The sequence below is a fragment of the Panthera tigris genome, chromosome B1, assembly GCF_018350195.1.
Source record: "Panthera tigris isolate Pti1 chromosome B1, P.tigris_Pti1_mat1.1, whole genome shotgun sequence".
Taxonomy (NCBI): Eukaryota; Metazoa; Chordata; class Mammalia; order Carnivora; family Felidae; genus Panthera; species Panthera tigris.
The window spans coordinates 43,241,246-43,268,931 of NC_056663.1; the positions used below are offsets into that span (position 1 = coordinate 43,241,246).

At 36.0% G+C, this 27,686-nt stretch overlaps 1 protein-coding gene across 6 annotated transcripts in view; it reads right to left on the reverse strand.

The window, feature by feature from the left end:
* Positions 1 to 15,172: 15,172 nt before the first annotated feature.
* Positions 15,173 to 27,686, reverse strand: part of LOC102970010 (disintegrin and metalloproteinase domain-containing protein 5-like) — a 134,898-nt gene continuing 122,384 nt past the window's right edge. For 5 of the 6 annotated variants that reach the window (XM_042983407.1, XM_007097059.3, XM_042983409.1 and 2 more), the window contains 3 exons: positions 26,927 to 27,086; positions 24,944 to 24,994; positions 15,173 to 15,337 (listed from right to left, as the gene is read on the reverse strand). In XM_042983407.1, coding sequence (XP_042839341.1) covers positions 15,325 to 15,337; positions 24,944 to 24,994; positions 26,927 to 27,086 — 224 coding nt within the window. In that variant the 3' untranslated portion in view covers positions 15,173 to 15,324. The remainder of the gene's footprint in view (positions 15,338 to 24,943; positions 24,995 to 26,926; positions 27,087 to 27,686) is intronic. The other variant, XM_015544285.2, reaches the window with a different exon arrangement.

Sequence of the window (27,686 nt, forward strand, 5' to 3'; positions counted from 1 at the left end):
TCAGTTGATGGACATTTAGGAGAGTTATGCTAAGTGAAACAAGTCATACAGAGAAAGACAGACACCACACGTCTCCACTCCCATGTGGATCCCGAGAAACCCAACAGAAAACCATGGGGGAGGGGAAGGAAAAAAAAGCTAGGGAGGGAGGGAGCCAAACCACAAGAGACCCCTTTTTTTCAATATACAAAATTTATTGTCAAATTTGTTTCCATACAACACCCAGTGCTCATCCTAAAAAGTAGCCTCCTCAGTACCCATCACCCACCCTACCCTCCCTCCCACCCCCCATCAACCCTCAGTTTGTTCTCAGTTTTTAAGAGTCTCCTATGCTCTGGCTCCCTCCCATTCCAACCTCTTTTTTTTTTCCTTCCCCTCCCCCATGGGTCCCCTCCAAGTCTCTCAGGATCCACACAAGAGCGAAAACACATGGTATCTGTCTCTCTCTGCATGGCCCACTTCACCCAGCACAACACTCTCCAATTCCATCCACGTTGCTACAAAGGGCCATATTTCATTCTTTCTCATTGCCACGTAGTACTCCATTGTGTATATAAACCACAATTTCTTTATCCATTCATCAGTTGATGGACATTTAGGCTCTTTCCATAATTGGGCTATTGTTGAGAGTGCTGCTATAAACATTGGGGAACAAGTGCCCCTATTCATCCGTACTCCTGTATCCCTTGGGTAAATTCCTAGCAGTGCTATTGCTGGGTCATAGGGTAGGTCTATTTTTAATTTTTTGAGGAACCTCCACACTGTTTTCCAGAGTGGCTGCACCAGTTTGCATTCCCACCAACAGTGCAAGAGGGTTCCTGTTTCTCCACATCCTCGCCAGCATCTATAGTCTCCTGATTTGTTCATTTTGGCCACTCTGACTGGTGTGAGGTGATACCTGAGTGTGGTTTTGATTTGTATTTCCCTGATGAGGAGCGACGCTGAGCATCTTTTCATGTGTCTGTTGGCCATCCAGATGTCTTCTTTAGAGAAGTGTCTATTCATGTTTTCTGCCCATTTCTTCACTGGGTTATTTGTTTTTCGGGTGTGGAGTTTGGTGAGCTCTTTATAGATTTTGGATACTAGCCCTTTGTCTGATATGTCATTTGCAAATATCTTTTCCCATTCCGTTGGTTGCCTTTTAGTTTTGTTGGTTGTTTCCTTTGCTGTGCAGAAGCTTTTAATCTTCATAAGGTCCCAGTAGTTCATTTTTGCTTTTAATTCCCTTGCCTTTGGGGATGTGTCGAGTAAGAGATTGCTACAGCTGAGGTCAGAGGGGTCTTTTCCTGCTTTCTCCTCTAGGGTTTTGATGGTTTCCTGTCTCACATTCAGTCCTTTATCCATTTTGAGTTTATTTTTGTGAATGGTGTGAGAAAGTGGTCTAGTTTCAATCTTCTGCATGTTGCTGTCTGGTTCTCCCAGCACCATTTGTTAAAGAGACTGTCTTTTTTCCATTGGATGTTCTTTCCTGCTTTGTCAAAGATGAGTTGGCCATACGTTTGTGGGTCTAGTTCTGGGGTTTCTATTCTATTCCATTGGTCTATGTGTCTGTTTTTGTGCCAATACCATGCTGTCTTGATGATGACAGCTTTGTAGTAGAGGCTAAAGTCTGGGATTGTGTTGCCTCCTGCTTTGGTCTTCTTCTTCAAAATTACTTTGGCTATTCGGGGTCTTTTGTGGTTCCATATGAATTTTAGGATTGCTTGTTCTAGTTTTGAGAAGAATGCTGGTGCAATTTTGATTGGGATTGCAGTGAATGTGTAGATAGCTTTGGGTAGTATTGACATTTTGACAATATTTATTCTTCCAATCCATGAGCACGGAATGTTTTTCCATTTCTTTGTATCTTCTTCAATTTCCTTCATAAGCTTTCTATAGTTTTCAGCATACAGATCTTTTACAACTTTGGTTAGATTTATCCCTAGGTATTTTATGCTTCTTGGTGCAATGATGCAACTACAATTAAGCATCCACAAACAAAAGAATGAACCTGGACTGATATCTCATACCTTATGCAAAATTAGATAAAATTTGATCCAAGAGCAAGTATAAAATGTAAAACAATAAAACTTTGGAAGAAAAACTTAGGAGAAAATATCTGTGATTTTAGGGCTAGTCAAAAAGTTGTTGACCTTAACACCAAAACCACAACACATAAAAAGAAATATAGATTTGATTTTATTAAATTTTGAAACATATGTTTTGTGAGGAACCCTGCTGTGAGGATTAAAAATATTAAAATTCAGACTGGGAGAAAGTTTCAGACTGAATATCTGACATATGACACTTATGTAGATTATGAAAGAACCTCAAATGTTAAGCAAAGAAATCAAAAGTGTAATAAAAAAAAATACTGCAAGACAAATGAAAAGGGAAATAACAACATAGCAAAACTTATGGGATGCAGCAAAATCAAGTGTACGAGGGAAGTTCATAGCAATAAATGCCTATCTCAAGAAACAAGAAAAATATCAAATAATTGCACAATGGTTCAGTCAGTTGGCTCAATTGTTTAAGTGTCTAACTCTTGATTTCAGCTCAGGTCATGATCTCACCATTCGTGAGTTTGAGCCCTGCTTCGGGCTCTGTGCTGACAGTGTGGAGCCTGTTTGGGATTCTCTCTTGCTCGCTCTCTCTACCCCTTCCACTCACGTGCTCTCTCTCTCTCTCTCTCTGTAAAAATAAATAAACTTAAAAATATATAAGAGGGTCGCTGAGTGGCTCAGTCAGTTAAGCGTCCAACTCTTGGTTTTGGCTCAGGTCATGATCTCACTGTTTTGTGAGTTCAAACCCCACATCAGGCTCCATGCTAACAGTGCAGAGTCTACTTGGATTCTCTGTCTCCCTTTCCTCCTGCCCCTTCCCCACTCATGCTGTCTCTGATTCTCTCAAAATAAATAAACTTTTTTAAAAATTTAAAGATATTTATATCAAATAAACAACGTACCTTAGCGAATAAATAAACTAAAGAAGGGCAAATTAAGCCCAAAGTTAGTATAAGGAAGGAAATAATAAAAATCAGAGTAGAAATAAATGATATAGAAAAGATAAATGAATCAAGATCAAGATCAAGATCAAAGATCAAGAGCTGGTTCCTTGAAAAGAGTTTAAAATTGGACAAACCCTTAGCAAGACTTACCAAGAAAAACAGAGATGACTCAAATAAATAAAATTAGAAATGAAAGAGAAGTTAAAACTGGTACCACAGGCATACAAAGGATCATATGAGATGACTGTGAACAATTATATGCCAACAAATTGAACAACCTAGAAGAAATTGATAAATTCCTTGAAGCTACAACCTTTGAAGACTAAATCATGAAGAAATAGAAAATGCACCAGTTGCTGCTAAGGAGATTGAATCAGTAGTTGAAAACTTCCCAACAAACAAAGGCCCAGGACAAGATGGCTTTCTGTTGAATTCTACTAATCATTCAAAGAACAATTAATACCTATATTTCTCTAACTCTTCCAAAAAATAAGAGAGGATAGAACTAATAAGCAAATTCAGCAAAGATTTAAGGTACAAAATCTACATACAAAAATCAGTTGTGTTTTTACATACAATCAACAACCAAAAGAGGAAATTAATAAAAAAAAACCCTCTCATTTACAATAGCATCAAAAAGATGCTTAAGAGTAAGCTTAACCAATAAGGAGACAGACTTGTACACTTAAAGTAGAAAACATTGCAGAAAGAAGTTGAGGCAAAAATTAACAGAAAGGCACTTTATGCTATTGGATTACAGGATTTAATATTGTTAAAATATTCATACTAACTACCCAAAGTGATCTATGAACTCAACACAATTCCTATCAAAATTTTAATGGTGTTATTTTATAAAAATAGAAAACACAATCCTGAAATTCATATGGAACAAAAATTGACCTTTTGGAACCAAAACAATCTTGAGAAATAGGAACTAAGCAGGAGGCCTCATACTTCCCGATTTGAAAAGATTAAAAAGCTACAGTAATTGAACAGTATGGTACTGGCATAAAGACAGACATATAAGGGCACCTGGGTGGCTCAGTCAGTTAAATGTCTGCCTTGGCTCAGGTCATGATCTCGTAGTTCATGGACTTGAGCCCTGCATTGGACTCTGTGCTGAGGGCTCAGAGCCTGGAGCCTACTTCGAATTCTGTCTCCCTCTCTCTCTGCCCCTCCCCTGCTCACGCTCTGTCTCTGTCTCTCAAAAATAAATAAACGTTAAAAAAAAAAAAGACAAACACATGAACAAATAGTGCACAATAGAGAGCCCAGAAGTCATCTCACACATATACAGTCAACTAATCTTTGGAAAAGGAGCCAAGAATACCCATTGCTGTAAGCATAGTGTCTTCAACAAGTAATATTTGGAAACTGGATATCCACAAGCAAAGCAATGAAAGTGAACCCTTATCTGACATCACACACAAAAATCAATGCAAAGTGGATTAAATAGTTAATTACAAGACCTGAAATTGTAGCTTCTTAACTTCAGGAAAAACTTCATAACAGCAATCATAGCCATGACACCAAAAGCACAGGCAACAAAAGCAAAAATAAACAAGTGAGATTATATTAAAGTAGCAAGCTTCTGCATGGAAAAAAAAAGAAAAGGTGACCTACAAAATGAGAGAAAATATTTTCATACTGTGTATCTGATAAAGAATTGATGTCCAAGAGTGCCTGGGTGGCTCAGTAGGTAAAGCGTCCAACTTCAGCTCAGGTCATCTCACCGTTCATGAGTTTGAGCCCCACATTGGGCTCTGTGCTTACAGCTCAGAGCCTGGAGCCGCTTCAGGTTCTGTGTCTCCTTCTCTCTCTGCCCCTCACCCACTCAGTCTCTCTCTCTCTCTCTCTCTCTAAGAATAAATAAAACATTTAAAAAATTTTTTAGAAGAATGTCTAAAACTTACAAGAATCTCCTATAACTCCATAGCAAAATAGTGATGTTCAACATCACTAATCATTAGGGAAATGTAAATCAAAACCAAAATGTTACTTCACACGTGTTTGGATGGGCATACAAAAAAAAAAAAGATTCAGAAAATGACTAGTTGTGATGAGGATATGGAGGAATTGGAACCCCTTTACACTGCTAGTGGGTATGTAAAAATGTGCAGCTGCTATAGAAAACAGTGTCAAACCTCCTCAAACTGAAAATTGAACTATATGGCCCAGCGACATCCCCTTCCTAGGTATTTATTCAAAATAATTGAAATCAGGATCTCAAATAGATATTTGCACTCCATTTCAAGCATTCATAATAGTGAAGCAGTGGTAGCACTTAAATGTCCGTCAACATATTAATGGGTTAAAAAAATGTGGTTTATACATATAATGGATATTATTTAGCCGTGAAATGTAAAGAAATCCTGTCACATGCTATAACATGGATCAACCTTGAGTACAATTATGCCAATTGAAATAAGCAAGTCACAGAAGGACAAATGCTACACGATTCCAGTTATATATTAGGTATCTACAGTAGTCAAACTTAGACGCATAGAGTAAAATGGTGGTGGTGGTTGCCAGGGGTTGGGGGCAGGGCAAAATGAGGAGTTACTCCTCAGTGGATATAGAACTTCAACCACGCAAAATAAAGCATTCTGGAGATCTATGTATAACATTGTGCTTGTGGTTAACAATACTGTCTACTAAGAATTTGTTAAGAGGGTAGATTTTAACTTATGTATTTTTTATCACAATAAAATATGTGTTGAAATCCAAACCCCTGGTACCTACTGATTCTTCTAAACTCCCCTCCTGTTCAGCTCTCACCTGGAAGGTCTCCATGGCTTCCTGATGGTGTAATCAGAACTTTATCCTGAAGTGCCAGAAGCCTTAATAATCAAACTTTCCTTATTTCAGCATTGTTGAACATGTCCATTCATAGTTACAATGGAACACCCTCAGGTGTCTATCACATGGGCTCCAACTGTGTTACCCCTGCCTCCATTGGGTAAAAACACTCTCACTTCCTCCTGCTAATCAGAGTCCACTGTCCCTGCCAGGACAGTGACTCTTATTTTTTTTTAATTTTTTTTATTTTTTGCTTTTTTTGTCACTGGACACAAAAAGTTCAAAGTGCCCTGATAGCAGCGATCCTTGTATTTTAGTTAGAAAGTTAGAAATATGCTCTTTTTTTCTGGAAAGAGCCTGCCTCCTTTGGGAATCATCATCTCTTACCCAAAGATCCAAGAACGTGGAGCAGAAAGCCAAAAAATCCCCCAGTTGGGCGTTGGGAAAAAAGTAGATGGGGCCACTCCTACTTCCACCCCTATATTCCCATTCTATATTCCTTCCTTTCAGTGACACATTAGGAATTCTGGACTAATAAATATATTACATCCTAAGGATATTGTATTAGTCAATGTTATCCACAGAAACAAAACCAATGGGATGTCTATGTACATATATAAAGATACATATGAAATTTATTTTAGAATTGTTTCATGTGATCATGGGAGCCACGAAGTCCCATGATCAGCCATTTGCAAGCTGGAGAACCAGGCAAACTGGTGGTATAATCAGTGTCTGATGAGTTTGATGAGCTGAGAATTTGGTGCTGATGATGTAAGCCCTTGATCTGAGTTCTCAAGAAACAAGAGTACCGATGTCCAAAGGCAGGAAAAGATGGGTGTCTCAAGGAGAGAGCAAATTCGCCCTTTGTCTACCTTTTTGTTCTATTCAGATATCTAGAAGTAATGTTTTACCACCTATCTGAGCATTTTATACTTGAGTCAATTGACTCATAAAATTAATCATCACAGATATCATCCCATTATTTTAGAATACCACCTTCATGCTGGTGCTTCATTTTCACCTTTAGGTAGTTGTTCAAGAGTTCTATGAGGTTAAGTGGCACAGTATGAGAAACAATCAGTAGATCTCATGGTCGTGGGCTCATTCCCATACCTTCTTCACTGTGAAGTGGGTGCCCTGGTCAGATGCTATGCAATGTGGGATTCTAATGCTTATGGATTCCACTATATTACTGGTTATATCAGTAATCCCATAAACAGTAGTGCCCACCAAGACTCTGCAGGTAGAAAAGGCGAATGAATAATTGAACAAAATTAAAAGAAAACTCTGGCCTTTCTAGGATGGAAGAAGTTCTGATATGATCAACTTGCCACCAAGTGGCAGCTACCTTCCTAAAAAAAAGAAGTGCTAAATTGGACCTTAATATTGGTCTCTGCCTTTGACAAGTTTGACATTCAGAGGCAGCAATAACTCTGTCTGCCTCAGTAAGTGGAAATCTATGGTATTAAGCCTATATATAGCTACCATGGCCATGCCATTTATATGCCTATCATGACACCTTTGGGGGAACTTTCTTTCTAGTACCTTTCTTGGTAATGAATATTTTCTAGTGGACATTAATATGTAATACAAAAATATTAACACTTTGTACCCATATGCCTCTACCCCAGACCTCCTTGTTTCCAATGCTTTAATACTCTTCAGGCCCATACCCAGAAGGCCAGGCCAAACGACCCATAAACTAGCTTAGGCTTTTTCCTTCACTTTTATCTAATCATATTCAAGTTATCAATTTATTGCCTCTCAGATTTGAATTCACTATTTAATACTTACTCTGCAAAAATGGATTGAATTCTAAACATTTTATCCATTACCAGTGAAGGCGATGCTAAACCTTGCCATTAGAGGATACCAGAGGCACACTGAGGAAAGAAGAGATTCCTCTGGTGTGTATTGTATTTTTCATTTTCTTATTCCTGCTGCACAGGGAATTAGCACAGTCAGTGAATGTAAACGTGAATGTAAACTATTTCTGATCTCAGTGGAAAAGAATATATTCCCCAGATCAATGGCCACATGCTATGCACCTGAGGTGTTATTAATCACCTCCAGAAATGATACCACATGTGACACATTGATTGAAATTAGGTATACACTTGACCCTTGAATAACACAAGTTTGAGCTTCTCAGGTCCAGTGATATGCAGATTTTTTTCCATAAATATACGTATAGTACTGTAAATGTGTTTTCTTTTCCTTATGATTTTCTTGATGACATTTTTTCTCTAGCTTACTTTATTGTAAGGATACAGGATATAATACATATAACACACAAAATATGTATTAATCAAGTATTCATGTTATCGGCAAGGCTCCCGGACAACAGAAGGCTCTTAGTAAAGTTTTTGGGGAGTCAAAAAAGTTACACATGAACTTTCAACTGTGGAGCATCCCTAACCCCTTGTTGTTCAAGGGCCAACTATACAGTTAGTTAACTCTGCACTGGTCTAATCATTTATCAGGTTCCATCTCATTTTTGCTGGGACAAGACTGAGAAATTAAACAAAAATATGATGGAGACCACCACCCTTGCAGGTTAAAAGTGGTACTAATTTCCACTACCTCCTTTCCCCAAAGATATGTTTTTATTGTTGTTGTTTGTTTGTTGTTTGTTTTTTTGTTTTTGAGTATAGTTGACAAAGAATGTTATATTAGTTTCAATAGTACAACATGGTGATTCAACACCTCTATACATTATGCTCTGCTCACTACAAGTGTAGCTACCATCTGTCCCCATACAAGATATGTTGTTTTTATTTACAATCTTGGCCAAGGGAAAATGGTATCTGTCAGAGATTTACTTTTGGTCTTTTCTACTAAGAGAGATTTTACTCCACAGATCACGGATTCGATGTGGGATTACTCTAACTGCCAAGTATATCAGTTCCAATTATGCACTTGAGAACTGGTAAATGACCACTGGAGGTGTGTATATACCCAGGAGGCAACCGTGAGCCAAACTTTAGCCAAGAACCAATTTATCACCTGGTTCTCATAGGCCCCAAATCCAACAAGGGTGCTGATGATGTCAATATCAACCCAGAATTTGTGTCTAATTGTCCTCAAAATATAATGTCAGTCCCCTTTTGTCAGAGTACAGACACTTGAGTAATTGGCTGCAGCTTCCTTTAGGGAAAGACAGGAGGTATCATGACAGTTTATACTTTCCATGGAGTTAGAGGGTTTTACCAACAAGGAACCAAACCATGTTTTCAGTCAATGGGTTTCAGATTTGAAAAATGGTTCAGGTCTGGGAACTGGGACTCAGGTATTGTGATTTTTTTACTGGGAAAACAATTCTCAGTGTCCTGCTACTCTTGCTTTCTCTTCATTACTGATGTCAAGCAACTCTCTAGTTGGCTGCCAATCTATTTTGCATCCAAAAGCCACAATCCTCTATTTACTCTCTGCAAAACTACCTGTGAGTCAAGTCCCCTTGGCTGCTCCTTCACCCATGCTGATTTAGGTCTCTTGGATTCTGGCAGCCAAGCATTACCACCTGGCCAGCACATCACCATCTGTGTTGACAGGATTTAACCCTAATTATTGGCCTGTGAGTCAGAAAAAGAAATCGGAAATTCCTATGAGATAGGGGTGAAGGCATCCGTTGTTCTGTGAGGAAGAAATTTCTGCAGCATCTTCAAGCACAGTGGCTTCCAACCAGTGAGTGGAGGAGGTGGGTGAAAAAAATCAACATCCTCAGTGGCATACATCCAGAAGTCCTCTTTCCTATTTTCGGGATCTCAGGTTTTTCCCACAGCCTAACAGAGCTCCTTTGAGTATTCAGAAGTCTCTAAACTTGGAAGTGTAACAAATAGATCTTCTGCCTTCCATCCACCTATGTCTGATAGGCAACAATGGCTGATAAAGGCCTCTTTGTAAGTACCATTGATACTCTATGGCTCACAGGCATAGCCAGTAACTTCTTGTCAACAGCCTTAGTTCTCTTATCATCCTTCTGTAGGGCATTAACAAAATTTAGCAGTAATCCACTAACTCCACTGACTTTAAAAACCTGGTTTATTGCATCTCTACCACCACATTCTCCTCTACTGGGCTACTTTTCCCGGTTGCCATGAAATTTTTAGAATCGTACTGCCACCTTGTGTTAGGGACTATCTGTGCCCTTCTTTCCAACGAGGATCCTGTCCTGATTTGTTCCCAGATTCGATGAACCAAACCAAATCCACATCTTACTACCAATTTACTCATAATACTTTCGTTATTGTTTTAACCTGGATCTTCTGAGAAGCAGATGCCAAGACAGGACTAAATGTGCACAGATTTTATTAGGAGGAAAACCACTATGTGGAAAATGGAGAGAAAGATGAAAAGGCTGAGAAAGGTGGCAGACTGAAGCAAGTCTGACCCCAAGGAGAGGAGAGAGGGAGGGAAAACTGGAAGGCAGCAATCTAGGATTCACATAGTTTAAGGAGGGCTCATTCAACATAAGGAAGTTTCATCAGGACTGTTGGGGAGTCTTCAAGCTAGAGTCAGCTGTCAGAGGAGTCCTAAGTCTCCTAGGAATGCCTGCTTTAGTATGTTGATCAACATTCCACCACTGGTTGAGAGCAGATCATGGGCAGTGTGACCTCGATAAAAAGGTACTTGTGTATTTCAGAGTGTGTCAGCTCAGGCCCTTCACCACTCATGCTCCTTATAGCAAGAATACTGTAAGGAACATTCCTGTGCCTGTCACACATGGCACTCAGTTTATGCACATACTTATGTGCATCCAGGGTGTCCAACTTTTAGAAATGGCTAAAGTCTTTGTCAGTACAGCAATGGCACTTTTCCAGTGTCAGTGTACCTCAGAAATTTGTTTATCATCCAACCCAGAAACTAACAAACTGATTCTATAGGGACTTATGAGTGACAGGAGCTGATCTAGTCAAATCTATGACTGCAGCCCTGTCAAAAGGTTCTTTAGAAGGTCTTCTAACATGGGAACTGTGGCAGGCCACAGTTATCACAGATATCACACAGCCTTAATTTTTTTTCCATTTCATATGTGGTAGGGACAATAATGGTCCCCAAATATTCCAAGAGTTCTGATGCTTTCTGGCCTCCTTTGAAGTTAGGACTATGTGACTAAATTGAGCCAATCCACCATAAGAATAAATTTTTTGTATCACTGACAGTTAGTGATAGCAGACAGGAGTGAGTTTTCCACACTTTCTTCAGTTTTGTTGGCAACTATGGAGTCCTGTGCTGAGAACACAGAGCTGCAAGACTGAAGAAGCCTGGAGGTCTATCATCAAATAAAGGACAGACTCCACTGCCCAGAAAATGGGCCATACCTGTACAAGGTGACATAAACCATCCATCAGAATCCATCTAAATAGTGTTCAGCTGAAGCTATGAGTCAAAGGGGAGCATGTTAGTATGGATCATCTCAAGTTTCATAGATGAAATCATTCTCCTTTGGAATGTGTCCTGGTTTCTAATTATAATTCTGGAGAAGCAGGCAGGCTCTGTATATTTTCCTAGGGGATCCATATGTGAGTACTCTGCATGTCCTGAGCTCTACCTATCTAAGTTGGGCTCTTCTTTTACCCAGGAATTCAAAAAATGACCCACACTTAGGGAGAGGTACAATCACCAACAAGAATTAATTTGGTAATCTGTGTCTAGTTCATCATGAGGCTACCAGGAATTTAGGTTGGCATATGAACTCAGATAAAACACTGACCTATACGTGTGTGTGTATGTATGTGTGTGTGTGTGTATACACACACTTCAGATTCTCTCTCTCTCTCTCTCTCTCTCTCTCTCTCTCTCTCCATATATATATATATATTTGAGTTAACAGCAACGAAGAGTATTTTATATCAGGGGAATAACCAGCATTATCAGAGATATATCCTACTGAATACAAATTTCAACAGTTGGTGCTTTCAGAATAAGGATTTTGCAAAATCTCCCCAGGTAGAATGATGCACACAGTTAGTTATGAACTGCTGGTGTACAATGAAAAGAGATGGAAGTCAAGGGTGAATAACATCAATATTTAAGGAAAAATAAATGGATGGTAACAAAGTACATTGAGAAAGAATTCTCAGAGGTAGATGTGCAACTAGGAATCAGAAGAGATGAAATGTTTCAGAAATGAAAGAAGGAACAAATTTTAAATGAGGAATAATCAATTATAAACAAACTAACAAACAAACAAAAACAGAAAAAGAGGACTGAGATGAATCCATAGAATTTAACACTGTAGAGATAAGGGAATTTTTCCAGAGTGATTCCAGAAAAATGTCAGGGATCAAAGTCTGTGTGCAATAAGCAATGAGGAAATGGTTTTACATTTTGATTTGAGAATTTACATTTACTATTAAATGACTTCATACGAAAGTATATCTGAGTAACAGCACATATTTTGACTGATACAGAACTACTAAGCCCTGTGTTTCCTAAATAGGAATAAAAATCCTCAAAGTTTTTTTTTTATAATTTAACTTTATTTTTTATTTTTTAAAATTTACATCCAAATTAGTTAGCATATAGTGCAACAATGATTTCAGGAGTAGATTCCTTAGTGCCCCTTACCCATTTAGCCCATCCCTCCTCCCACAACCCCTCACGTAACCTTTAATTTGTTCTCCATATTTATGAGTCTCTTCTGTTTTGTCCCCCTCCCTGTTTTTATATTATTTTTGTTTCCCTTCCCTTATTTTCGTCTGTTTTAGTCTCTTAAAGTCCTCATATGAGTGAAGTCATGTGAGTTTTGTCTTTCTCTGACTAATTTCACTTAGCATAATACCCTCCAGTTCCATCCATGTAGTTGCAAATGGCAAGATTTCATTCTTTTTGATTGCTGAGTGATACTCCATTGTATATATATACCACTTCTTCTTTATCCATTCATCCATCAATGGACATCCGGACTCTTTCCATACTTCGGCTGTTGTTGATAGTGCTGCTATAAACATGGGGGTGCATGTGTCCCTTCGAAACAGCACACCTGTATCCCTTGGATAAATACCTAGTAGTGCAATTGCTGGGTGTAGGGTAGTTCTATTTTTAGCTTTTTGAGGAACCTCCATACTGTTATCCAGAGTGGCTGCACCAGCTTGCATTCCCACAAACAATGCAAAAGAGATCTTTTTTCTCCACAACCTCGCCAACATCTGTTGTTGCCTGAGTTATTAATGTGAGCCATTCTGACAGGTGTGAGGTGGTATCTCATTGTGGTTTTGATTCGTATTTCCCTGATGATGAGTGATGTTGAGCATTTTTTCATGTGCCGGTTGGCCATCTGGATGTCTTCCTTGGAGAAGTGTCTATTCATGTCTTTTGCCCATTTCTTCACTGGATTATTTGTTTTTTCGGTGTTGAGTTGGATAAGTTCTTTACAGATTTTGGATATTAAACCTTTATCTGATAGGTCATTTGTAAATATCTTCTCCCATTCTGTCGGTTGCCTTTTAGTTTTGCTGATTGTTTCTTTCGCTGTGCAGAAGCTTTTTATTTTGATGAGGTCCCAGTAGTTCATTTTTGCTTTTGTTTCCCTTGCCTCCGGAGACGTGTGAAGTAAGAAGTTGCTGCGGGCAAGATCAAAGAGGTTTTTTCCTGCTTTCTCCTTGAGGATTTTGATGGCTTCCTGTCTTACATTGAGGTCTTTCATCCATTTTGAGTTTATTTTTGTGTATGGTGTAAGAAAGTGGTCCAGGTTCATTCTTCTGCATGTCACTGTCCAGTTTTTCCAGCACCACTTGCTGAAGAGACTGTCTTTATTCCATTGGATATTCTTTCCCGCTTTGTCAAAGATTAGTTAGCCATACATTTGTGGGTCCATTTCTGGGTTTTCTATTCTGTTCCATTGATCTGAGTGTCTGTTCTTGTGCCATTACCATACTGTCTTGATGATTACAGCTTTGTAGTATAGCTTGAAGTCTGGGATTGTGATGCCTCCTGCTTTGGTTTTTTTTCAAGATTGCTTTGGCTATTTGGGGTCTTTTCTGGTTCCATACAAATTTTAGGATTATTTGTTCTAGTTCTGTGAAGAATACTGGTGTTACTTTGATTGGTATTGCATTGAATATGTAGATTGCTTTGGGTAGTATCGACATTTTAACAATATTTGTTCTTCCTATCCAGGAGCATGGAATCTTTTTCCATTTTTTTGTGTCTTCTTCAATTTCTTTCATAAGCTTTCTAAATCCTCAAAGTTTTACACAACCACCCAATTTCCAACTTTTCACTGGCCTTTTACACAATTTGTATGAAATTATGAGTAATAGAGAAGTGGTCTTCCAGGAAGAAAAACATTTTATTTCAGTGGCACCCTCCTATTTTCCATATCCATCTCCCTTTTCTAATCTAAAAGCAAAATGATTTTTCTCCATCTTTGCCGGATTATATGGTAGTTTTCTACCATACTTTTCTACCATACCAAAACTACCGTACTTTTTCCTATAACAGCTGCACCATTTTGCATTCCTACCAACAGTGGGCAACAGTTCCAATTTCTCCACATCTTCACCAAAATGTATTGTCTTTTTTAAAATTTTTTTAAATATTTATTTATTTTTGAGACAATGCGAGAGATAGAGTGCAAGCAGCAGAGGGGCATACAGAGGGAGACACAGAATCCAAAGCAGGCTCCAGGCTCTGAGCTATCAGCCCAGAGCCCGACGTGGGGTTTGAAGTCACGAACCATGAGATCATGACCTGAGCCAAAGTCGGACGCTTAACCCAACAGAGCCACTCAGGCACCCCGAAAATTTGTTGTCTTTTTATATGAGAGCAAAATTTCTCAAATTTTAGTAATGAATTCTTGTAAGCTGGTACGAACTGGCTCCAGCACACCACTGCCAAGGTTGGGGCAAAGAGGAAAATTCAGATTCTGTAGGGCCTAAACTCTATCAAATTTGATGAACTATCTCTGAAAAAGAGAATATAAAATTGGGTCCTGACTTTGAAAAGAGCCTTATGTAAGTAAGTGGCCCTGATGCTTTTGCTTCCTTAGCTCTACAGTAAATCTGCTCTTGGTAAATAGGAGTCTCAACAGGCTCAAGCATGTATATAGCTTTCAAAGAGAGAAGCATTGGATTGAATTTGGATCCTATTTTCATAAGTGCCACTGGGGCAAGTCACAGGCTAGCTGAAAGCCAGGAGCTCTGAAGAGAAGAAGGGAGGTTGGACTGAGGAAAGAAGACTCGGGTCAACCTAAGGAGCATAAGGGAAAAACGCGACACTGTATACTTCACTCTTGAGAGTGAACTGGCAGGCCCTCTTGGCTTCATGAGATGAGGGTCTTAGGCTGCTTTCACCTGATTCAGAGCCTCTGATGGATTCATGTTGGAGTACATAGGGTGGAAGCTGAGACTGAAAATACAGAGAAAACATCAGACATAATTTTGGTGATTCAAGTGCTGATGATTTATTATTTCATACTTTAAACCGTCAGTAGTGCCAACAGAGTTGAGGGTGAAATTATTTTTCCCTTCTTGGTTTAGTTCAGTTTCTGAGGATTTCTTTGGTAATGTCCTTTCTCCAGGCCAATGTTGTTACAGACTGTTGCTGCAAGAGAAAACAAAATAGAATATAACACAAACAAAATGCCAGTGGTGCTTTTTTCTCTTTTTTTCAAGCCCTAACACAAATAACTTGAAGGTTATAATTAACTGAAGGGAAAGGATCAGGGAAATAAAAATTAATTCCAGAAAATCAATTATTTGTTACCTCAACTGCAAATACTCTTAGTTTTGTAATAGAAGCAGCTTCCTAAAATTCTGTAAGTTGTTCATTTGCCTATGTTCAGAAACTATTTAGGTCAATAAAACAAAGTACTTTGAAATTTCCATTCTAAATATATGAATTTTAATTTAGAATAAAAAAGAAAAAAAATTGCAATAATTCTAAGTACAATCACATTTGGTAAAATATAAAAACACCAATATATATGCACACACACATGTGTGCAACTATATATTAAAATATTTTAACAATAATCTTCGTGGGTGCTAAAATTAATGATCACTGTTTCATTATTTTGCATACCTGTATTTTTGAAATGAATGTTTATTGTTTGTTACAATTGTCATAAGAACCAGAATGATTCACATACTCACATACAGATACAATTTATTGAATGAATTAAGAAAGGACTGTCAAGGGGCACCTGGATGGCTCAGTTCATTGGGCATCCAACTTCTGCTCAGGTCATGATCTCATAGTTCATGGGTTCGAGCCCAGCATCCAACTCCATGCAGAAAGCTCAGAGTCTGGAGCCTGCTTTGGATTCTGTGTCTCCCTCTCTCTCTTTCTGTCTCTCTGTCTCTCTCTCTCTCCGTTTCTCTCTCTCTCTCAAGAGAAAAAAAATAAACATTAAAAAAAGAAAGAAAGGACAGTCAAGGTAAGATTTGGGAATACCAATGTCTCTGGATGGAAAAGGATCTTAATGTAATTAAAATCTAAATATCACCCTTTATAATGAAAAATGAAAACAGTTAAGCATAAAATAAAGTCAAAATGTTTGTTGAAAACTTCAGTACAAAATTGAAAATGACAAAAATTTTGGAACCAAAATAAGGCATGTTTTAAAAACAGGAATTTATTAATGGTAGGCTAGGTCTAAAATTCCAATTTACATAACAAAAACCAGTGCAATGAGAGATGGGAGAGGGTAAAAATACACTAAGCATCTCTCATATAAAGAAAGTCTCAAAAATTCCTGTAATCTCAGATAAGTATGTTGTGTATTTTCTCTTTTTTTAAGTTTATTTATTTATTTTGAGAGAGAGAGAGAGAGAGAGAGAGAGAGACAGAATCCCAACCAGGCTCCATGCTATCAGCGCAAGCCCTACCCAAGGCTCAAACTCACAAACCATGAGATCATGACCTGAGCCAAAACCAAGAGTCTGCCACTTAACTGACTGAACTATCCAGGCACCCCTGTATTGTGTATTTTCTATTTGTGCTGCACTTGTTATAGAAATAACTCATTACTAAATTACACAGTGGAAACTAACAGAAAATTCAATAGGATAGAAAAATAAACTAAAATTTAAGATATTCTATAGTTCAGAAAGTATACCATTCACATATGCAACTGACTACTTAATAGTAACTAACTTATAAAAGTTACAACCTGATATAATGGATTGGTGGTTATCACTACAACTAGGTAATCTGGCAATAGGTATCAAAGACAATGATAGTGTATATATTATATTTATGTTTTGATGAATTTCTCTTATAGGGATTTATTCTGAGACTATAATTGGACAATTGCTCTAAAAGGTATATTTATATAATAATGTTTATTACAGGGTGTTTGCAACAATGAAAAACTGGAAGTAGTCTAAATATTCATAATGATGGATTTTTAAAATGAGTTATTTTTCATTTTTAAATTGAATACTATATGTCACAACATGATGACATAGACCTATATCTTCAGATATTAAAAGTTGTCCATAATAGTCTCTAAGTAAAAAAAAAGTATATGTATGTTTTGCTTAGAAAAACATTTAAGAAGATATGCATCTATATTGTTAAAGGAAATTTTTCTTGAATACTGTGATTATGAGAAACTTCTTTTTAACTTGTATACTTACCAAAGTATCCTATATGTTTTAATAAAATTTGATAGTACATTAAAAATACTTAAAATGTTTTTTGAAAATAAGCAACCCCATAAATCACTGCCAAGGCTAATGTCATGAAGATTTTCCCCTAAGTTTTCTTCTAGGAGTTTTTCAGTTTCAGGTCTTACATTTGAGTGTTTAATCCATTTTGAATTGTTTTTGTGTATGGTGTAAAGAAAGGGTCAAATTTCATTCTTTTATATGTGGATATCCTACAGGTTTTCCCAGCACCATTTCTCAAAGAGACTCTCTTCCCCACTGTGTATTCTCAGCACTTTTTTCAAAGATCAGTTGACTATATACATACATATGTATATATATATATATATATATATATATATATATATATGCATGAGTTGATGTCTGAGCCCTCTATTCTGTTCCATTGGTCTGTATCTGTATTTATATGAGCACCATACTGTTGGATTATAGTAGCTTTGCAACGCAGTTGACCCTTGAACAGTACAGGGATTAGGAGCACCAACCCCCCATGCAGTTGAAAATCTGTGTATAACTTTTGACTTCCCTGAAAGTTAACTACTAATAGGCTACTGTTGACTGGAAGCCTTACTGATAATATAAACAGTCAATTAAAATATAAACAGTCAATAAAAACAGTCAATTAAAACAGCCAATGCTGGCCTCATAAAAGTGTTCCCTCTTCTTCAATTTATATATATATATATATATATATATATATATATATATATATATATAATACTGTATTAATAAGTAAGCTAAAGATTATTAAGAATATCATAAAGAAGAGAAAATACATTTACAGCACTATACTGTATTTATTAAAAAATTGTATGAGTGGACCCACACAGTTCAAACTCATGTTGTTCAAGGGTCATCTGTATGTTTTGAGATCAGGAAGTGTGAGGCTTCCAGCTTTGTTCTTTCTCAGCATGTTTTGGCTCTTCAGGGTACTTTGTGGTTCCACATGAGTTTTAGAATTGTTTTTTGTATTTCTGTCAAAAATACCATAGAAATGTTATCAAATTTGCAGAGAACTTTGGGTAGTATGGACATTTTAACAGTATGAATTCTTTCAATCAAAAACCTATAATGTCTTCTCATTTGTGTGTTACTTAACTTCTGTCATCAATGTCTCGCAGTTATCAATACACAAGTCTTTCACCATCCTACTTAAGTTTATTCCCAAGTATTTTATTTATTTTATTCCCAAGTATTTATTTCAGCAGATCCTATTGCATTTTTAGGGTTTTCAAAATATAAAATCATGTCACCTGCAAACAGGAACAATTTTACTTCTTCCTTTTCTGATTTAGATGCCTTTATTTTCTTTTTGTTACTTAACTGTCCTGGCTAGAGCTTCCACTACTAGACTTAGTAAGATGTGGTGGTTAAGTTTTTCACTGTTGAGTATGATATTAGCTGTGAGCTTTTCATATATGGCCTTTATTATATTGAGGTAATCTCCTTCCACCTAATTTGTTAAAAGTTTGTATCATAAAAATGTTTTCAATTTTGTCAAATGCCTTTTCTGTATGCATTGAAATGACCCTGCCATTTTTTATTCTTCATTTTGTTAGTGTGAGATATCACATTGATTAATTTTTGTATGTCGAACCATCCTTACAACCCAGTGATATCACTTTGTTATGGGGATGATCCTTTAATGTGCTGTTGAACTTTGTTTGCTAGTATTTTGCTGAGGACTTTTGCATCTATACCAATCACAGATATTAGCCTATGGTTTTCTTTTCTTGTGGTGTCCTTGTATGGTTTTGGTGTCAGGGTAATGCTGGACTCATAAAATGAGATTGAAAGTGTTCCCTCTTCTTCAATATCTTGGAAGAGTTTGAGGAAGATTGGTATTAATTATTCCTTAAATGTTTGGTAGAATTCACCAGTAAAGCCAGTCTATCCTGGACTTTATTTGCTGGGACGTTTTTGATTACTGGTTCAAACTTACTAGTTATTGATCTGTTCACTTTCTATTTCTTCATAATTTAACCTTGGTAAGCTGGGTGTTTTTAGAAATTTATTCGCTTCTTTCAGGTTTTCCAGTTTGTTGGTATGTAATTGTTCATAATAATTTTTTATGATTCTTTTTATTTTTGTAGCACCAGTTGTAATGTCTGCTCTCTCATTTCTGATTTTATTCATATTAGTCTTCTCTCTTTTTGTGTTAGTCTAGCTAAAGTTTAATTAATTTTCATTTAAAAAACAGTGCTTTTGTTGATTTTTTCAATTGCTTTTCTATTCTTTAAAAAAAATTTTTTAATATTTGTTTATTCTTAAAAGAGAGAGAGAGAGAGAGAATGAATGAAGGAGGAGCAGAGAGACAGGGAGACACAGAATCTGAAGCAGGCTCCAGGCTCCGAGCTGTTGAGCACAAAGCCCAGGGCTCAAACTCACGAACTGCAAGATCATGACCTGAGCCAAAGTCGGACACTTAACTGACTGAGTCACCCGGGCACCCCAACTGCTTTTCTATTCTTTATTTTGTTATTATCTGCTCTAATCTCTATTATTTCCTTCCTTCTGCTAACTTTGGGCTTTAGTTTGTTCTTCTTTTCCTCATTTCTCGATGTGTAAAATTAGGTTGTTATTTGAGATCTTTCTACTTTTTAAAAAATGTAGGCCTTTATTGATATAAACTTCCCTCTAAGCACTACTTTTTAAAATTGTTTTTAATGTTTATTTAGTTTTGAGAGAGAGAGAGAGAGAGAGAGAGAGAGAGTGTGTGTGTGTGTGTGTGTGTGTGTGTGTGTGTGCGCGCGCGCGCGCGCCTGAGTGGGGGAGGGGCAGAAAGACAGAGGGAGACACAGAATCAGAAGCAGGCTCCAGGCTCTGAGCTGTCAGCACAGAGCTGGATGTGGAGCTCGAACCCATGAACTGTGAGATCATGACCTGAGCTGAAGTCTGACACTTAACCAGTCAACTGAGCCACCCAGGCTTCCCTAAGCTGTGTTTTGGTATGCTGTGTCTTCATTTTCATTTGTCTCAAGATATTTTCTTAAAAAATACTCCAAAAGAAAGTTTTCTAATTTCCTTCTTATTTCTTCTTCATTGGTTGTTCAAGAATGTACTGTTTAATTTCTGCATTTTTGTAAATATTCCAGTTTTCCTTCTGCTACTGATCTCTAGTTTCATTCCATTGTGGTCAGAAAAGATACCTGGTATGACATAAATTTTCTTAATTTGTTAGGATTTCTTTTGTCAACTAATACTTCATCTATACTAAAGAATATTTCATGTACACTTAAGAATTTATATTCAGCTACTGTTGGGTAGACTGTTCCATATATGTCTATTAGGTCCCATTGGTCTATAGGGTTGCTCAAGGGTGTTCTTTTTAAGTTGATTTGCTGTGTGAATGTTCTATTATTGAAAGTGAGATACTGCAGTCTCCTACTTTTACTGTATAGCTGTCTATGGATTTCTCTGCTCATATCTATCAACGTTTGCTTTATATATTTAGATGCTCTGATGTTGGGTGCATATATACATACATATATATACGTATATATATATACGTGTATATATATATATACGTACATATATATATACACACACACACACACATATATATATATATATATATATATACATATACGTGTATATATATACACATTTCTGGTGAATTAATCCTTTTTATCATCATATAGTGTAAATAATGTATGACCTGTGTTTCTTGTGACAGGTTTTGACTTAACATATATTTTTCTAATATAAATATAGCCAACTATACTTAAGAGTAAATAAGACGTGGGGTGCCTGGATGGCTCAAGTGGGTTAAGCATCTGACTTTGGCTCAGGTCATGATCTCACAGTTTGTGAGTTCAAGCCCTACATCGGGCTCTGTGCTGACAGCTCAGAGCCTGGCACCTGCTTTGGATTCTCTGTCTCCCTCTTTCTCTGTCCTTCCCCTGCTCACACTGTCTCTCTCTGTCTCTAAAAAAGGGAATAAATGTTTTTAAAAAATTAAAAACAAGAGTAAATAAGACATGTGTATATTGTGGGTCTGTTTTTGGAACCAACAAAAAAAAAATAGAGATTCCACTCTTAAGGCGCCACTGCTATGTGGTGGAGAGAAGAATGTTCTTTTGAACAATTGTGGATCAATTACATATCTATATGGGAAAAATAAACTTTTATCACTACCTCACACACAAAACAAGAATTAATGGATCACTGAATAGAAAGTGTTGATATTAAGCAGTGAAAGTTTTCTTTTTCTTTCATCTTCAACATTATGTTATTATATTTCTATTTTCACAAAAATTTTACAATCATTTTATAATTTTCCATCAAAAATAATGTCAAGATTTTTATTTTAGGATTGCATTAAATCTATAGATCAATTTGGGAAAAAATTATATCTTAAAATATTGATCACACCATGTTCCTCAATTGATTTAGGTCTTCTTAAAATTCTCAGCAATATTTTGTATTTCAAGTATAAATCTCTTTCATATTCTCACTGAATACATTCCCATGTATGTCTCTCTGTCTGTGTATCTGTCTGTCTGTCTCTCTCTCACACACACATACACAAAGTATATATAGTTGCATTTTTCAATTTTAATTTTCTCATTGTTTGTTGCTTGTGTATGTGTAAAGTTAAAATTGATTTTATATTGGGGTGCCTGGGTGGCTCAGTCAAGTTGAACATACGACTTTGACTCAGGTCATGATCTCACTATTCGTTGGTTCGAGCCCCACATCGGGCTTGCAGCTGTCAGCCTGTCAGCATGGAGCCCACTTCAGATCCTCTGTCCCCCCCTATACATTGGGTATAGAAATTACTTAAAAATAAAATCTTGGGGTGCCTGGTCAGTTTAGCGGCCCACTTCAGTTCAGGTCATGATCTCGGGCTTTGTGAGGTCAAGCCCTGCATTGGGCCCTGTGCTGTCAGCTCAGAGCCTGGAGCTTGCTTCACATTCTGTGTTTCTCTCTCTGCCCTCCCCTACTTGTGGGCTCTCTGTCTCTGTCTCTCTCTCTCTCTCTCTCTCTCTCTCTCAAATAAATAAATAAATAAACATTAAAAAAACTGATTATATATTGGCCTTGTATCCAGGCACCTTAAATTCATTTATTAATTCTAATTTGTTTGTAATTTCTTAGACTTTTCTATGTACACGGTCATATTATCTACAAACAATGACATTATTCATTCTTTATTTCCAATCTTTCTACTTTTTTTTCTTACCTTATTTTCCTGGCTAGGATCACCCATACAATGTTGAAAAAGAATACAATTGTGAAATATGTTCCTGATCTCAGGGGTAAACATTCACAATTTCAGCATTAACTGGAATGTTTTCTGTATATTTTCTTGTTTCAAATTTCCTTTACCAAATTGCAATATCCTTCTATCACTGGTTAAGTGGGCATTTTTGTAGTGAAAGGCTATTTTTTTCTTCACCTATAGAAATGATCACATATTGTTCTCTTCTATCAATATGGTAAATTATATTATTTTCTAATTTTAAATGAACTTATCGTTATTAGTTCACCCTTCCCCTCCATGGCTATTTATCTTTTACAATGCTAACTAGATTTATTTGGAAATGTTTTATTTAAAATTGCTGCATCTTTAATCAGAAACTGATTTATAATTTTCCTTTCTAGTAGAGCTTTTGTCAAGTTTTGGTATTAAAGTTAGTCTGGCCACATGGAGAAACCTGGGATACGCTTCTTTTTATATTCTCCAGATAACTAGTGTAAGACAGGTATTACTTCTTTTTTAAATATTTGAAAGATATAATGGTTTGAATTACTTTCCCATGTCTTCATTCTTTTTCTGGTATATGTCTATTCACCCATGCTCTTTGCCATGTGGCCTTTTAGTATCTCCTATTAGAGTGGGTGGAGTATATCACACACATCCCCTCATTGGGTTTGGTATTGTGACTTGTTTGGCCAATGCAATATAAGATAATGTGATTAAGGAAGTGCTGGCTTAATTTATCTTGGCTCTTTTGTTCCTGATGCATGCCGTGAAAACAATATGCCCAAGTATCAACTTTGTGAGAAAGTTTTAAGTGACAGTTTCCAGATATTTAATGGGAAAGACTTATTCATATTTGCATTTTTTTTCTCTATTCTACTTTGGGAAAGATATGTTTTTGGAAAGTACATATATTTCATATGAAAATTTAAATTTATTGATTTTAAGTTATCACTATTATTATCTTTTTTTCTAATGTCCAAAAGATTTTTAAAATATACAATTTTATTACCTGACATTGGTATTTTATAACCTTTCTCTTTTTATTTTGAGCCACTGACTAATTTTTTTTCTATTTTCATATGCTTCAACAGATACATTTACAAACATTTGTCTTAATGAAAGAAAATGTTAGGTAAAGGACGTATTATACACATTCCAATGAGTTAAGCATATGGTCATTCTCATATCCTTCTACACATAAACTTACATTACACGTATATTTTAATGAAGAAGATGTTACTTGAAAGAAGGTTTATACACAGTGTAGTTTCAGTTAATTATATGCATTACTATTTTTAAGAATCCGCCTCTCTCTTTGCTCATTTTTGTTATTTTTCTGTTTATTTTCCTTTTCATTTATTTCTGCTCTTTCCTTAATTATTTGTTTCCATCCAGTCTTTGAGTGCAATTATTTCTTCTTTTTCTTTTTGATAGAGATTATCATGAAATAAACCACATTTGATTGTTCTCTGTCCTGTAATACGCATTTCATTGTGATTAAAAGGATTAAAGTATAGTCTTACCTAGAAAGCAATGATATGCCTAATTTTTTTAGAACCTAAAACAGTCAGTCTTGACAATAAGATTAGGAAGGTGACTGTCCATACTTAATAGAGTTTCTTTCAAAATTAGGAATTCCCTCAATTCAGACATGTATCTCAATATTTGTTACACAAATATCATAGCATGCAACTTTGTACTGCAAGGATGAAGACAGAATTTGAAAAATAATCTGGGATGCTATATAAAATATTGTCTCCTTTTATATTCTACCCATCATACAGTATGGGAAATATTTATATACCAATAACAAAGAAGGAATATATAATTTTACAAAATATTCTGTTTGATTACTCCATAGTCTCATCTCTAAATTTACTTTCCCAGATGAATTAAGACAGTAAAATGAATGAAAATGTCAAGTCTTTATCTTACTAGCAGTTATTTTTTTCTAAGACAATAGTGTAACTACAAGCACATATGATATCCTTTATAATATCAGTGTTCTTTACATGTGGCAGTAAAATGTCATTAAGATATAAGTGCTCTTTACCAATGCTCAAAAAAAAAATCCCACAAATTATGTGCTTACTGATGCTTGTGAGTGTACACAAAAATCACTCCTTTAGGGTAGGTTGGTAAAGAGAGATTGAGATATCATGAAAGCAAGCTTTGTTTTTTTCGTATTATAAATGCTAACTAACAGTGAGAAACATAAAGAATCTTATGAACAAATATTTTGGTTTCAAATTAATAATTTTGAAGTGCTCCTAAACAATGATCAAAACATACAATGCACAATGGTTAATCGCGTTGTTCTATATTCACCTTTCACTGGGGGATAATTTGCTGTTACTGCTGCTTTCTTCTGACACAGATCTATAAAATTGACAAAGTTTATTTTAAGTGGGAAAATTTTTAAATCTTGAACAACTAAGTGAATATTTTTCAAAGAAACAGAGTGACTCATTAAATGTCTCTTTCCAACAAAATAAAACAGGTACAATTCTTTTTTGTCTTTCTTGAATTACATTAACATACTCTGAGTGTTATATTACCTTCAGGTGTATGGTATAATGATTCAACAATCATTTTACTCAGTGTCCATCGAGGTAAGTGTAGTCTTAATCCCCTTCACCTATTTCATCCATTTCCTCAACCCACCACCTATCTGGCAACCAGTTTGTTCTCTGTATGTATGAGTCTGCTTTTTGTTTGTCTTTTTTTTTTGCTTGTTTGTTCCTTTGTTTCATTTCTTAAATTCTGCATATGAGTGAAATCATATTTGTCTTTCTCCGACTGATTTCACTTAACATAATACACTCTAGTTCCATCCATGTTGTTATAAATGGCAAGATTTCATTATTTTTTATAGCTGAGTAATATTCCATTGTGTATATCTACCACATCTTCTTTATGCATTCATCTATAGATAGATGCTTAATATTAGAACAAATGCCATCAGCCACCTTGCTTTGTTGGCTAACTCCTCTCATCTTACTTTTACATGTATTATTATTTATAAGCCCACATACGTACAGACAGGCCCTTTGCTTCTATGATACCCCTAACTCCTCTGGTCAAATTAAGCTAAAGCCTTAAAGTAGCAGTCAAAAATTTCAGTTAATTTTTCTATATATTCCTATTTTTGTCTTCCTTTCATAATATATTCATGTCTTCTCTTTCTACCAATTCCTGGAAGTTAGAACTAGAGGTAAATAGCTCTGTGGAAAAACATAGTAAATTATGAATAAGGGGCTTAATAATTATGACTAAATATTTGTGTAACAGATTACAGATAATGTGGTGATTTCACTTACTAGTTTTGTATACCCAAAAGTTTATTATACTTTTGAAAATAATAAGGGAAGCTTATTATCTCTCATTGTATAGAGTTATAGAGAATAATATTTTTTATTATGAAATTTATTGTCAGATTGGTTTCCATACAACACCCAGTGCTCATCCCAACAGGTGTCCTCAATACCCATCACCCACTCACCCCTCCCTCCCACCCCCCATAAACCCTCAGTTTGTTCTCAGTTTTTAGGAGTCTCTTATGTTTTGGTTCCCTCCCTCTCTAACCATTTTTTTCCTTCCCCTCCCCCATGGTCTTCTGTTAAGTTTCTCAGGATCCACATAGGAGTAAAAACATATGGAATCTGTCCTTCTTATAGAGAATAATTTTAAGAACATAGAGATTAAATCACTTGCTCAAGGTGCCATAGTTTCTGCATGCAAGATTTAGGCATTAAAAATAGGTTTTCTGAGGCTAAAATGTAATTTTTTCCCATTTCATGACGCTGCCTTCTGTGTCCTAACCTGTGTTATAAACTGCACATGTAATTTCTGGTTAAGAAATGTTTTTATAAATTAGCAGCATCAATACTTAGGAAAATAAATATTATGGAAGCAGGTTCATAAATACTATTTTCAGCTGAGAGAGCCATTCTAATAAAGTCATTTGTTACTGGTCTGAGTACCTGTATCTAAAAAATTCCTTGAGATGCAGTATTACATATTCTCATGAAGCCCGAAGACAGAATTGGTAGACTAAGAGGCTGAACAGACCTCCACAATACCCTTGGCAGATATAGCTCCTCTGAAAGTGATACTAGTGGTAAAATGAATGGTTATAGTAAGGAGTAAAACTAGGAAACAACAAAAAAAAGGAGGACATCAGACGGATTTGAAATATTTCCTTGGGCCTCGCCTCATATTGTTCTACCTCCTGTCTTAGATTATCCCTGATGAAACAGGAATACTTTTTTCTTGACTCATTGAATTTAGTAAGAGTAAACAAAAACATACCTGTCACTTTCAGTTTCCCCCCTGTAGCACAGCTCTCTTATTTTATTCTGCTTTATTACAACAGCAGCAGTGATGATGAGCAGAGGTAGAGAAATGTAGAAAATGAGTTCAAATTGGTGTTTTGAAGGAGTGGTAGATCGTCCCCCCAAATCACTTTTACCTGTAATGGAAAATTATAGGTAATTTCATATTATACTCATAATTTCAAATTATATTAGAAATTTTATTAACCAAATGAAAATATGTAGAGGATATCATTACCAACATTATTCCCAAACACTAAACATTTCACTCATATTTTATGAATATATTACAATATTAAACTAACGTACAAACTATTAAAACTAACATATAAAATATGAATTAAACTAACATATAAATTAACATTTAAACTAACATATAAAACATAAAATGGGCTGCTACTAGTGCTTTATTGCTCAGGAATTTCCAACCTTACACCCTATAGTAGATTTATAGTATAGATTTATTTGATTGAAGGTAATCTTCCTTCATGAAGTATACGTTTAATGCTTGCAACCATTTCTTCAACTTCTTTCTGATATAGCTTATCCAAAATTCAAACATGTATATCATAGAGAGTATTGGGATTGTACCTATACATGAGAATTAAATCTGAGAAATGTGGCATTTAATTTCTCTTACATTACATTATATATTTTTTCTAAATATTAAAAATTTGTACTCACTAAATAACTAAATTATTTAACTAAGTTCTTTTTTTTTTACTGTCCTACATTGT